The 14,238-nt window shown below is 32.2% G+C and overlaps 3 protein-coding genes across 3 annotated transcripts; all 3 read left to right on the top strand.

Annotated features, from left to right (window-relative positions):
* The first annotated feature begins 2,067 nt into the window (after positions 1–2,067).
* LOC111897106 (uncharacterized) lies at positions 2,068–3,232 on the top strand. Its single transcript, XM_023893073.1, has 4 exons — positions 2,068–2,214; positions 2,307–2,651; positions 2,697–2,766; positions 3,096–3,232. Exons 1-4 carry the CDS (start codon positions 2,068–2,070, stop codon positions 3,230–3,232), a joined length of 699 nt encoding a protein of 232 aa, XP_023748841.1.
* Positions 3,233–4,325: 1,093 nt separating this feature from the next.
* LOC122197475 (putative cysteine-rich receptor-like protein kinase 9) lies at positions 4,326–5,419 on the top strand. The gene is made up of 2 exons (XM_042901631.1): positions 4,326–5,109; positions 5,205–5,419. The coding sequence occupies exons 1-2, from the start codon at positions 4,326–4,328 to the stop codon at positions 5,417–5,419; spliced, it is 999 nt and encodes a 332-aa protein (XP_042757565.1).
* Positions 5,420–5,448: 29 nt separating this feature from the next.
* LOC111897107 (cysteine-rich receptor-like protein kinase 10) lies at positions 5,449–7,612 on the top strand. Its single transcript, XM_023893074.2, has 5 exons — positions 5,449–5,619; positions 5,748–5,958; positions 6,714–6,951; positions 7,028–7,178; positions 7,310–7,612. The coding sequence occupies exons 1-5, from the start codon at positions 5,524–5,526 to the stop codon at positions 7,610–7,612; spliced, it is 999 nt and encodes a 332-aa protein (XP_023748842.2). The 5' UTR covers positions 5,449–5,523.
* Positions 7,613–14,238: the final 6,626 nt, after the last annotated feature.

Below are 14,238 nucleotides of genomic sequence, written 5' to 3'. Positions count from 1 at the left end.
TTCATATGACCACTTGTAATCAAGTAGGTTTCTAATTGTTAGCTATATATACATACATATGATCGACAAACAAGTGAGTTACATAGAGTTGAGTGTAGCAAATTTTTGAGATAGTTTTTTTGTTATATTAAGTATTAATTTCGTTTCTTCATGTTCTTATTTTTTGTGTTTTACCAATTATATACAAATTGCTATGTATGGAGATAAACTGTTGTGCATGAATCAACATCTCTTTCTTTTACCCTCTTTAGGTACTAATTAAATGATCTCAAAATAACACAAAGCATTCCGATAGTTAATGTTTCCATAAATTCACATAGCATTGTGTATTTGTGTGGCCTACTTCTATGTAATTAAATTCATTAAAGAAGCTACAATCTTTTTTTGCTAGCAGTGGAAAGTTTATGGTTCACCAAAGTAACAATTTTGTTGCATAACAGACACCGAAATGAAGACAAGCATAGGCGGATCCAATTAAGGACCTTGGGTATCATAGGAGGCCCCCAAAAAAATTAATAATACAAATTTTTTTCCATTAAATTATTGTTTATATGCACCAAAGTCTAAAATATATTTTGGGCTACCCTATTATTATTATTATTTTGTAAATGTATAATCCATTTAATAAGTAACCCAATTGCCCAAACTTAAAGCCCTATGTCTAATACCAAAAAAAAAACTTATGAACAACAATTCCCAACAATTAACATATCGTGACTTCATACTTTGCTTTACTCCTTGCCCTACGACGACAAGCTGCTGCCCTATCTCTTTTGTTGCCGATCAGTCGCCGTTGGTGGGTGTTTTCCTGCGAAATCCTCCGGTGGCTGGTGGTGGGTGATTTTTGATCAAAGTGGTGCACAATGAAGCAAGTAAGCAAAAATTTTGTGATTATTTTTTGTTTAATTGAAATTCAATTTTTTGGCATTGTGTTGAAAAAATAGAAATTACCAATTAGGATTGTTAAATTAGAGACTAGGGTCTATAATTAGTGATTATTTGTTGTTGAAACTTAAATTCAAGTTATAGAATTAGAGTTGATTGTTGATATATTTTGATTGTAGGTTGCTATTAACAAAATTTTCAAAAGACAAATAGATGTTGGAGACAACAACAGTGAAGGAAGTTCAAAAAAAAATAAGGCTAATGAAAGTACACAAGTTCCACAACCTAATCAACATACACCAAACCAAAAGAACCACAATCTAATGAACCAATTTCAAAACCACAAGAACCACAATTTAATGAGCATACTCAAAAACCAAAAGTGCCACAATCTTTTGATTTGAATGATCTTCCTTCGGACCCGGGGGAGAGGCCAAAGATTACATTGTATAATCCTAATCAAATGGATGAAATAAGGAGGCCATATTTGATTAAAGGACCTTGTCAACCAACGGGGCATCATTTTGAATTTACCTTATTTGGTGAGAAGCAAAGACGTTTTGTTGTGGAATGGTTTAAGAAATTTCCATGGTTAGAGTATAATATTAAAAAAAAGAAGGCATATTGCTTTTGTTGCTATTTGTTTAGAGACATGGTAGGGGATCAAGGTGGAAAATATGCTTTTATAACCGAAGGCTTTGACAATTGGAGTAAAAAAATCATTCCGGAAACATATGGGTGAGATTCATAGTTCTCACCATAAGGCCGAAGAAAAGTGTCATTTGTTATTGAGAAAAAAACCAATCTATTGGTGAAGTTTTGCATAAGCAAACAGAACTTGAGCAAAGTAATTATGAAATTCGATTATGTGCTACAATCCGTAGTTGTAGATTTTTATTGAAAAATGCATTACCATTTAATGGACATGATGAGACGGAAAAGTATAATAATAAAGGACTTTTCGTTGAAGTCTTATCTTTGATTAGAGAGGATAATGAGAAGATCTTTGAAGTTACCTTAGAAAATGCTCCAAAAAAATGAAAGTTGACTTCTCTGACGATTCAAAAAGATATTATCAATTGATTTTCAAAAGAGATAATCAAGTCTATTTGTGATGCAATTGGTAAAGATGTGTTCGGTATATTAGTTGATGAGTCTAGTGATGTTTCCAAAAAAGAACAAATGGCTATAGTTTTGAGATATGTTGATAGACTTTGGATTGTAAAGGAAAGATTTATCGGAGTTGTTCACGTGTTGGATATATCATCTTTGACTCTTAAAGCCGTCATCGATACCGTTTTTTCCATCAATAACTTAACTATCGATCAGGTGAGAAATCGTAAAATATTTATTCCTTTAACATGATATTAATTTTATTTTTATGTCTTATATTTTTTTTATTAATTTTTTCAAATATATAGGTGAGAGGGCAAGGTTATGATGGAGCAAGTAATATGAGTGGTGCATTCAACGGTTTGAAATCTTTGATTTTAAATGAAAACAGTTATGCACATTATATACATTGTTTTGCACATCAACTTCAATTAGTGGTTGTGGCGGTTGCAAAGAAACATGATGATGTAGATGAATTCTTTGAACAACTAGGTTTGGTGGTTACTGTCGTTAGTGGGTCTTGTAAGAAAAAAGATATGATACAAGGGATGCAAAAAGAAAGAGTGGCAACCGAAATTGGTATTGGTGAAACTAAAATAGGAAGATGGTTAAATCAAGAGATTTTCTTGTTCAAGCTGGAGATACTAGATGGGGTTCGTATTTTAGAACAATTGTAAGTTTGTTGAATTTGTTTACAGAAGTTGTTGCAGTCCTTAAATATGCCAAAGAGGAGGGGGTCTACTTTATCTAACTGTAATCAAGCAAAAGGTATTTTATCATATTTCAAAACACTTGATTTTGTATTTCTTTTACACTTGATGTTGGAAATTTATGCCTCGCTGATACTTTGTCAAAACATTTTCAAAAAAAGACCAAGATATTTTGGAAGCGGCTTCGTTAGAAAAATTGACAAAAAAAGCATTGCTAGTTTTAAGAAAAGATGGGTTTTCGCAAATTTGGAAGAAGGTGTGCTTTTTGTGAAAAGCATAGTATTGGAATTGTGGACATGTTAGAATATTATGTTACCCCACGAAAGCGTAACACCAATAAGACTAATCAATATCATTTTGAAGTTTTGATTTTTAACATGGTTTTAGATATGCAAATTCAAGAATTTGGGAATAGATTTAGTGAAGTTGGCACGGAGCTGATGGAGAACATGGCGGCTTTGAGTCCTTGTGACTCATTTTCTAGTTTTGATAAAGCAAATTTGTTAAAGTTAAGCGACATATAGAAAAATGATTTTAACGATTCAGAAAGGGCGCAACTTAATGGGTAACTTGATATCTATTATCACTCATTGCTCTATGATGAGAGATTTTTCAATTTGAAGGGAATTGCAGACCTCTCTTGTTTGTTGGTGAAAACCGGGAAGCACTTCTCTTTTCCTTTGGTTTATAGATTATTAAAACTAATTTTGGTTTTGTCCGTCGCAACCGCAACCGTTGAATGGTGTTTTTTTGCAATGAAGTTTTTGAAGACCGATTTGCATAATAGAATATGTGACGATTTTATGAATGATGCTTTAATTTGTAGTGTAGAAAATGAAACACTAGAGAATGTTAAGACTGAAAATATAGTTACTCGCTTTTGTAAAATGAAAGAGCAGAGAGGTAAACTTTACAACGTAACTTTGTTATAGAAGTTGAACTTTATATCTAATAAAATTGCAGTTTTTTTTTTATTGTATATTACATGATTTTTTTTTCTCGGGATACCCTTTATATTCTTAGTAGAATATTATAAAACATAAAGTGGACCTACTATTGTGATGATTCTCTAATTAATAGAACATTACAGAACATATAGTAATTCTCTAGTGGAATTAAATTAATCTCAACATTAAATACATAAACTATTTACCTTTGCGAGTATTCCGTGATCAAGTGCAATCAACATAAAGCCTTAAAGCCGAAAACAGATTCCTTATCCAACTTCCAATCCTTCAAAAGAAAACATATGCATTGCTAAAGTTGTCACAGCCTTGTCCACAAACCGGAAATATACTTTGTTCATCTTGTCTACACCTATCATTGTTTTCCTCACCTGACCCTTTATGGCTGTATCCTACATATTATAACTTATTTCCAGGACTAATAAATCCTAATATATTTCTTTCTAATCTGAATTTTATATTTCTCTAATCCCAATGCCAATTCGGGTCCTTCACCTAGCCTAACCAGTTTCCAAAAACCACTCAAGTACCTGAAATGATCATTTGTGATGGATTACTTATCCATTTTCTACTTTTCTTGATTTTCAAACTGAAGTTATTAGATTCCCAACCCTAACCCCAGCCTGATTGCTCTTGGTCGAAACCCCCGTAAATGGATAACTTCAGATTGCGTTTTTTTGTTAGTTTACTCATAGTAACGCAACTTGTTAGTGTCACCATTGCCGAAACTGATTTCTGGTATCAATATTGCTATGGAACCTACACAGCAAGCAGCTCATTTAAAAGAAACGTAGACGATGTACTATACTCCATAACCAAAACAAATAATGGATATGGTTTCTTCAATCAAACAGCCGGAGAAGGGCTCGATAAGGTCAATGCAGTAGCTCTTTGTAGAGCAGATGTTGATCAGAGTGATTGTGAACGTTGCGTAGATGATGCATCACGTAAACTACAAGAGAATTGTATATACCAAAAGGAAGCAATGGGCTGCTATGATTATTGTCAGTTAGTCTATTCGAATTCCTCATTGCTTTACTCTACTGTTATGGATAAAGACGACACCAAGTGTTTTAATAACCCAAGTTTCACTTCAAACTGGACTTCATTAAAACCATCAATGGTGAATCTTTTTTATCAGTTACGAACAGAAGCTTCAAAGGGTGGTAGCCTTAGAAAATATGCAGCCAGAAGCATGAGTGTAATTCCAGATTCTTCAACAATAAGCGGACTTGTGCAATGCACTCCTGATCTATCAGAGTCGCAATGCAACCAGTGCTTAGTGGACGCCATTAATTTACTTCTGAACTGCTCATTTGGAAGAACAGGAAGTAGAGTTTACAAGAGGGGTTGCAACGCAAGGTATGAGTTATATCGGTTCTTTAATGAGACATGGTTTCCTACTCATTCACCATCTCTGCAATCACCACAATCAGGTTGATTTAATTTGTTCTTCTATTAAGATATATGCTGTAATGTTAGTTAAAATGTTAGTTAATTAGCACTACTGACACTTTTTTTAACTCAATAGGTTTGATTACAGAGACAAAGGGAACATACATTAAGGGACAGGTCATAGGAATTCTATTCGCAGCTGGAGCATTGATTGCAATATCTGGTTTCTTTATATGGCATAGGCACCATTTTAAACAAAAACATAAAGGTGTTTGTGGGTCAAAATCGGAAAAGATCTACTGCTTTACTCTAAATGTTCTCTGTTTTATCATTAAATTTGTGTTGTATTAATTGTTCGTAGTGATGCAGACCATAAAGACCATGAAAGCGATGTTCCATCAAGCATCTATGTGGATAAAAGCAAGTTTGATGGAGACAACGATGACCCGTTTGAAATGCATCATTTTCATCTAAGTACTATACAAGATGCCACGAATGGTTTCTCACTTGAAAATAAGCTAGGAGAAGGTGGTTTTGGCCCTGTCTACCTGGTATGACTTTCTCAGTTTGCCAACTTTTCATGTCTATATCTTTTAATAAAAAAAAGTTAAAAAAAACTATGCTTTTTCATGATGAAATCGATGGGAATTGAATGTAATCATTGTATACATTGGTCTAGGGGAAATTGGTCGATGGAAGGGAAATAGCTGTGAAACGGCTTTCCAAGAATTCGAGCCAAGGACTAGAAGAGTTCATGACAGAAGTAAGATTGATCATAAAATTACAACACAAGAATCTGGTGAAGCTTTTAGGTTGCTGTATAAAAGGCGACGAAAGGCTTCTAGTTTATGAATACATGGTTAACACAAGCCTAGACTCATTCCTATTCGGTATGTGTACTTTTTCACTATGAGACTTTTTGGTGTTTGAATTCGTATATGAATCTAAGAGCATACATGGTAGGAAAGTTTTTTTACAAAGTTTTTTCATGTCACATTAGTGCCAACTTAATAAAACGAAAAGCTTAACCTATCTCAACTATATATCTAACGCTTTTGCATACATTAAGCTTAATTATGGTCCCATAAAACTTATTTATTTGTATTTTGTAAGATAAAATAAAATAATACTATTAAAATGATGAAAAGACTCTAGTAGAGCTTGTAAATCAAACAAGCAATTTGAAAAAGCTATAAGATGAAAAAATTTCAATACACTAGCTTATTTGACTTTACAAAGCTTATTTAAAGAAAGACTCTCAAACAAATTTTGAATATTGTGGATGTTCTAATATATGATATATGTCCGATGTTCAACTTTGCTTATATTTTTTTTTAGTAATTAATAAAGTCATATCTATTTTGAAGTTAAGAGGGTGTTTGGATAGGGAAAAAAAGGTGTTTATTGCTTACTGCTTATTATTTATTCCTATCACAACGATAAACTCAGTTTAAGTGTTTGGTTACGAATCTTTAAAAATCAGCTTATTGTGGTAGGGTTAAGCTAAATAAACTGATTTTAATATTACTTATTGCTTATTTTAATAAGCTAATAAGTTAATTTATCCAAACACCCTCTAAGATTTGGTTTGTTTAACCACAGAAGTCAAACTATGTCTCACTACTTGCTAGTTCAACGTTTTCAGATCCAAATAAGGCTAAAGAATTAAATTGGATTAAGCGTGAGAAGATAATATGTGGTGTAGCAAAAGGACTTAGGTATCTTCATGAGGACTCACGTTTAAAGATCATCCATAGAGACTTGAAAACGAGCAATATTCTTCTAGATGACGCCATGGATCCAAAGATATCAGATTTTGGCACTGCTAGAATTTTTGGGACAAATCAAATTGAAGCCAAGACTAACATAGTTGTTGGAACATAGTAAGTCATCTTTCACTTCTATACAGTTTCAATTTCATTATATTCATTTTAAAACCAATGTTACCTCTTTTTACAGCGGATACATGGCACCCGAATACGCAATGGAAGGATTATTCTCAACAAAGTCCGATGTCTATAGCTTTGGTGTTTTGCTCCTAGAAATCATTCATGGAAGAAGAAACAATGGATTCTACTTCCAAGAGCATGATGAAACTCTTCTCTCATATGTAAGTCCAATCCCAAAAATATCAAAACCATCAGATTATTATTTTTCCCTATAATATCTAGGAACAACTTCCGATAATTAAGAAGCAACACATTATACCAAACCTAACATGGTAGTTTTGTCGATTCAAAGGCATGGAGGACGTGGAAGGAGGGTAGAGGAGAGGAACTGATAGACAAAATCTTGATAAAAAATTGTGCGTTAAACAAGACTTTGAGATTGATACATATCGCGTTGCTATGTGTTCAAGAAGATCCTAAAGATCGGCCTAACATGTCGTCAGTCGTTTTCATGCTTGAGGGTCAATGGTCAACCCTCCCAGAACCATCAGAACCTCCGCTTTCTTTTACTAAAATTGTTACTTTTGACCAAGTTTCAGCGACAGATACTAGAACATTAACAACTTCCTCGTTTTCACAACCTCTAGAAGCGTAGTTTTAGTACTCTTGATTATTTTTACAAATAAGTGTGAGTACATTTCGAGTTTATGCTACTGCTTTGGAGGAACTTATTGCGAAGTAAATTAAAGAATTTCTTTCAAATATGTAGACTTTGACTTTTAAATTCAAACTTACGATTTTTAACTCCACAATTGACGTATGAGCTTCCTTCTTTGGGTTATGATTATGTGAGTAATAAAAGTAATAAACTAAATTAGTTACTCATTCTTTCATAACAATTAAATCTCTATCCTTAAAACAATTTCAACCTACGGTTCATATGAATGTTCTGCCATTATCTCTCAAGACACAACATTACTTATTTATGTTTTGTTGTTGTTTGCAAGTTGCAACAACAACAATAATCAAAAGAAAATCACGATCCCACATACTACCACTCCGGACTTCATGTTCAATTGTTCAAGACAAAGAGACCAAAAAAACTAAAATTGACAAGTATGTTGCAACTAATCACAAGATGGAGCTGGAAATCGATGTTATAAGAGAAAGAGAAATCAAAAGTTGAAGCTACCTTTTACGGAGATGCATAGTTTTCGCCAGAGTTTAAGCCTTTTTCACTGGAGTAATTGAAGCGCTAAACCCCTTCGATCGGTAATCTCATAATGGGAGTTCCCCTTTGTCGGAATTGATCGTTGATGCAGAGAAAATGGGGGAAGAAAAAAAAACTGAGAGCAGATAAACCAATGAAAGAAGATGAAAGTGAAGCTTTTGCATCGATTTTTTTTTATCTGCGAAGGCTTTTACCGACGACACTTTTACCGGCAACACTTAAGTCTTTAGCGGTGACAGTCATCAACAGCGTCAACAATTATGGAGGGAAGCTTACAACGTCTTTATTTATTCCACCATTAGCGGCGACAATTTCAACTTTTAGCGGCGACAAATTGTCACTGGCATTGACTTTGTGCAACAATGAAAAACAGTCGTTGGATTAGATCATCGATCGAACGATTGGTATTTACTGGAAGGTGTTCGTGCGGATTCGGCCTCAACGAATTACCGACAAGCTTATTAGCGGTGACACTGGCTTTTAGCGGCGACTCAAGCTTGAGTCACCGCTAAAATCCAGCGTCGGCGCTAATAACGGCGTCCGTAATGATCTTGTTTCTTGTAGTGAAGGTCAATTGACAATTGCAATCCGAAGTAATTCGAAAGAGGAATATGTGTAAATCAACAAAATATAAAAACAAGTATTTTAATTTTATTGATATTATGTGCAATTATGTTAATGTACCATCTCAAATATCATAACAGTTTTAAAGTAGATATCAACGACTAACGTTCCTTTAGGTTACATTGGCTTATTCTGAATTTGTTATAGCATTTATTTTTATACGATTTAATGATTTAATGAAAATCATATCTCTCTTGTAGATTCTTTTCCTGAAAATTCTTATCTCGAGTAGTACTACGATTCTCCTTTTAGTGACTTTTAGTAAAAGTCAACAATTTTCTTCGTAGTTTTTGAAGTCACACATTCCTTGTGCGCTTTGACTTTTATCTCTTAGAAAAACCATATATAATCCATACAAAGTCGAATTTCTACTAAACTTATATTTTCAGGATCGAGAGGTGTATCCTTTCAGAATATGTTATAAATAATAAAACTTTTTATGCACTTATTTTATGATTTATGGGCAATTTAGTTTATATTTCTATTTAACTTAGTAAGAAACCTTATATTTTTATCATGGATATATATATATATATATATATATATATATATATATATATATATATATATATATATATATATATATATATTAGTTTAAAACCCGTGGAAACCACGGTTATAAAATTAATTAAACTTTAATAGTGATAACTCAAAATTATCAATCAATTATTTTAAATAAATGATTAATTAACTGATATTTTTTTAGTTATATAAAATTTAATCATAAATTTAAATAAATATATGAAATTCTATCACCTTATAATTTATATTAATTTTATTTTAATTTTTATTCTAATGTTATTAATTTAATGTAATTAGAGTGGGAAATTTAAATTTTAAAATTTGAAATTAAGAATTAGTAAGTTGACAAGTGGCATATATTAATTAGGAGTTATAATAAGATGACACATGACATAAGAAGAATAAAATCTACATTAATTATGAGGTTTAATATGATGACACATGTCAAAAGGAGATTAAAACTATTCTTTTATTAGAATAAGGATATATATATAACTCATCAAGTCTATTACATTCGACATTTGTGAGAATCTTAGGATCTTTGTTTATAAATATGATTACTAGCATAATTTCCTTATACTCTAAGTTTATTGAGGGTTTCTTCTATCATTCACTTTCACTGTACTTGAGATATATTGACATCAAACAAGTTTTATGTTGGATTTGTTTTTTATATATCTTTTCCTATGGATGTATTATCCATCCCATAGTTTCCTTTATATTAGTTTTATCATTTATTCTCTTATAGATTTTTATTCCTTTATAACTTATCTTTTTCTCAGATATATCACTCCTTCCATACTTATCCTATAACCTTTCTTTTATATATTGGGAAAATGACTCTTGAGGATAACTAACTGTTGCGTTTGTTTTCATTTGGTCCCTTTCCTCTTTTTTTGTACTCAATATACTATCAAACTTGTTGTTTGTGTTCACTATAACCCTTTTGACCGACTTTTGACCAGTGATAGCCGGTTAAAGGGTTATGGTGAACACAAACAACAAGTTCGATGGTATATTGAGTACAAAAAAATGAAAGGGACCAAATGAGAACAAACTCAACAGTTGGTTACCCTCCAGAGTCATTTTCCCCGAAAAGTTAAATGAAATTAAAGTTGCAAAATTATTAAAGACTACAACCTTATTTGGCCATAATGTATACGAAGAGCGTTTCCGAGGGGTAACTTCGTTAAAACATGGTCTATGTTATGCTTACTGTGGTTAGCTGTCAACACCTCTCTGCAAAAGGATATGACTATGTATGAGAGGTATATTTATCAGTATAAACGTTTACATCGAGGTATATTATGGTGATGTGTCTGCAAAAGCTGCATGATATTGTACATATTGATGTTGTATCTTATCCCATGAATTCGATCTTAAATCTAAGTAAACTCAAGAATCACAACACTTGTGATTCCACTCATTTGTAGACTTGTCTAGAATCCATGATACGATAAATCATTTGATTGAAATGTAATTGTAGTCATGAAATGCACCTGCTTAGTCAAGATTCCCCTAATAAATATTCAAGTGCATTAAAAAGTTGTACATGTATGAATAATGTTGTTTCGTGAGTTATGATTTGAAGAGAAGCAAGAACGAATCTCTTAAAGTCATTAATATTAGCAGGAGATGCGTGGGATTTGCTGTAAATGAGTAAAGGGAAAATGAATCAGGAGGGTAACCAACTATTGCATTTGTTCTCATTTAGCGCCTTTCGTTTTTTTTTTGTACTCAATATACAATCGATGTTATTGTTTGTGTTCATCATAACCCTTTGACCGGCTATCACATGTCAAAAGCCAGTCAAAAGGGTTATAGTGAAAAAAACAACAAGTTCGATGGTATATTGAGTACAAAAAAAAAAAAGGAAAGGGACCAAATGAGAACAAACGCAATAGTTAGTTACCTTCAAGATTCATTTTCCCTTATATATTTGTATTCCTTTTTCTTAACCTTTCATACTTAATTACTTACTAGGCATTCTCCTCCAAGTAGTATAATTAATTTAGGTTGGCGAGGAATGTTACAATGAGTCCCCATAATCGAGCTATTAATCTCATTTTACAATGATATATATATATATATATATATATATATATATATATATATATATATATATATATATATCATTTCTATTATGGATAAATAAACTTATTACATTCGATCATGTTGTTGAAATTCCAGCTAATACAGTAGGTGCCTTAACAGTTAGACATAACTATAACAATAACAAGTCTTCAATTGCTTTGTCAATCAACCACTGCTTCCGGAGGTGCAATCTTCTATTTCTCGGTTTCCGAGGAATACATGTGGTTTTAAAAAGGTCAACGTAATGTTGGTGAGTTCACAGGTTTTTTATATTATACCTTGAAAATACTTTTTGTATAAAACTTTGGTAAGTTGTAAAAGTATTTTGAAAATAGAATTCAACTATCCATAGGTACTAGGGTTTCGTTTATCTTCAATTAGCATATTCATATATTAGGAGTGTATTAACACAGAAAAGTGGTATTCATATCTACGGGGTAAGACGACTGAGGGTAGACTTTCATACTCAATATAGGTTAATCAGATACCGTCCAATATTTAACCTATATAATTGTATACTTATGACGTAATTAGGATCTCCATATTTTAGTATTATCATTAATATATAATTATATTTAAATTGATAGTTTATTAAAGCTTAACTGACGGAATGGTGATATAACTATTATTCGAGTTGGGTGACGACATAACATTCGATAGCTATATGTTTAAATTGAGTAGAGTATCGATAGGTAATGATACTCATTTGAGAGGTTTTTAGGCATCAAACCACTAGGTACTATGTTACCCTAGAGGATTGACTTAGCCTAATGATTAGATATAATGTTATTCCTTTGGTCGGCTCTAAGCACTATGTTACCTTAGAGAAATGGCCTAGCATAATGATTAGATATAATGTTATTCATTTGGCTGGCTCTAGGTACTATGTTACCCTAGAGAAATGTCCTAGCATAGCGTTTAGATATAATGTTATTCCTTTAGCCGGCTCTAGGTACTAAGTTACCCTAGAGAAATGGCCTAGCATACCGATTAGATATAATGCTATTCTTTTGGACATCTCTAGGTACTTTATTACCTTAGAGAAATAGCCTAAGATGACAATTAGGTATAATATCATCTATGATAGGATATTAGGGCAGAGTAACAACTAATTACAATGATTATCCTTAAGTTTGGTCGTCATTACAACTTGGTACTAAGTTATCGTAGGTTGTAGGCTAGCATACTAACTAGACATAATATTAGTATATAGATTTGGGCACATAATATTATATTATGAGTTTGTTTGTGAATTATAATGATCGGGCATAATACTATTCCTAAGATTTTGGCAGGGTAACTACTAGGTATAATATTATCCTACTTATTAATGCATAGTAACAACTTATATATTCAAAATAATAGTATATTTGTAAAAGTAGTTTTATAACATGTATCCCCCACCCCCTGGGTAAAACATTTGAAAAAAGTAAAATTCGGACCATGAAGCTCGCCCTTGAAGTGTGCTTTAGTAGACTCTAGGATTGTGACCGGTGGTGTGGGGGGCTCGGTATTGACCGTACTCGAGAGAATAAATTAACAAAAGTACATATGAAGAATTTCTAATGAATTTTATAAGAATTATTAGAGATAAATGAGATAGCCGAGATATTTTTTGAGTGAGGATCAAACGGAGTAGGCAGCTCTTTTTATACTAGGATTATGCGTCGTGCAAGGGAGGGGCGTCCCATGCTCGTGCTAAATAGCTCCAGTATTTGCCTAACACGTGTCCAAAATTTGTGGTGCCACGTGTCTCCTTCTACAACCTGGTGTGCATCGTGCGTAGCACGCACTTCGTGCATGAAAACCAATCTTTCTTGTAAAATCCGTAAAATCCTCATACGAACTTCGTTTTCAACATTCTTCATATCCACTTGTAGCTATCGACGAGTACTACAACTTTACTTTAGGTTGCATTGGCTATTTTTGAATGTATTGTTAGCCCTTATTTTTATACAATTTAATGATTTTGCGAAAATCATATCTCTCTCGCACGGACTCCGTTTTTTAGATTCTTTTTCTGAAAATTCAGAGGTAATCTGAAGTCACTTTTCAGTTCAGAATTGTTATGATCTTCGGAATTTGTAAGTATTCTTTTTTGCATTTAATTTTCAAAAATCCGATATATATATATATATATATATATATATATATATATATATATATATATATATATATATATATATATATATATATATATATATATATATATATATTTGCATTTAATTTTCAAAAATTCAAAAATCCAAAAATATTTTTTGTTTTTGCATAAATTTTTCAAAAATTCAAAAACCCAAAAATATTTTGTTTTTTTCTTATTTTGGTTTTGAAAAATAAAAAATATCAAAAATATTATACTTCTATGGAATTGACGGTCGATATCATAGATTCTTTCAACCATAACTTATCACAACTTACATGTAGTCCCTTGATTATTGAATTAATACCTGCTTTGATATAGGGCTACAGACATTTTGTGGTTATGATCGTAATTCATTGATACCATGATTTGCGTGAGACCCACCATCCACTCTTTTCCAATCTCTTATTCTTCATTAATTCTAGTTCATACATTGTAATCCAAAGATTTCTGGTAAAAACCAACTAGGGTCGAGATTACAGAAAAATCTGTGTTTAGGATGTTGAAGTTGCTATTACCATGATTCCAGTGAAACCCAACAAACAACTCCTTAACGAATTGATGGTGACCAATTTATTGTTCTAGATTTGTACTTACTGAATTGACGAAGAACAATTTCTTGTTCTAGATTTTTACTTAATGAATTGATGGTGTATCAGAAATTGTTAAT

Source organism: Lactuca sativa, chromosome 4, assembly GCF_002870075.4.
Source record: "Lactuca sativa cultivar Salinas chromosome 4, Lsat_Salinas_v11, whole genome shotgun sequence".
In the NCBI taxonomy this organism is placed as follows: Eukaryota; Viridiplantae; Streptophyta; class Magnoliopsida; order Asterales; family Asteraceae; genus Lactuca; species Lactuca sativa.
This window is presented reverse-complemented; position numbering and strand designations above follow the sequence as displayed.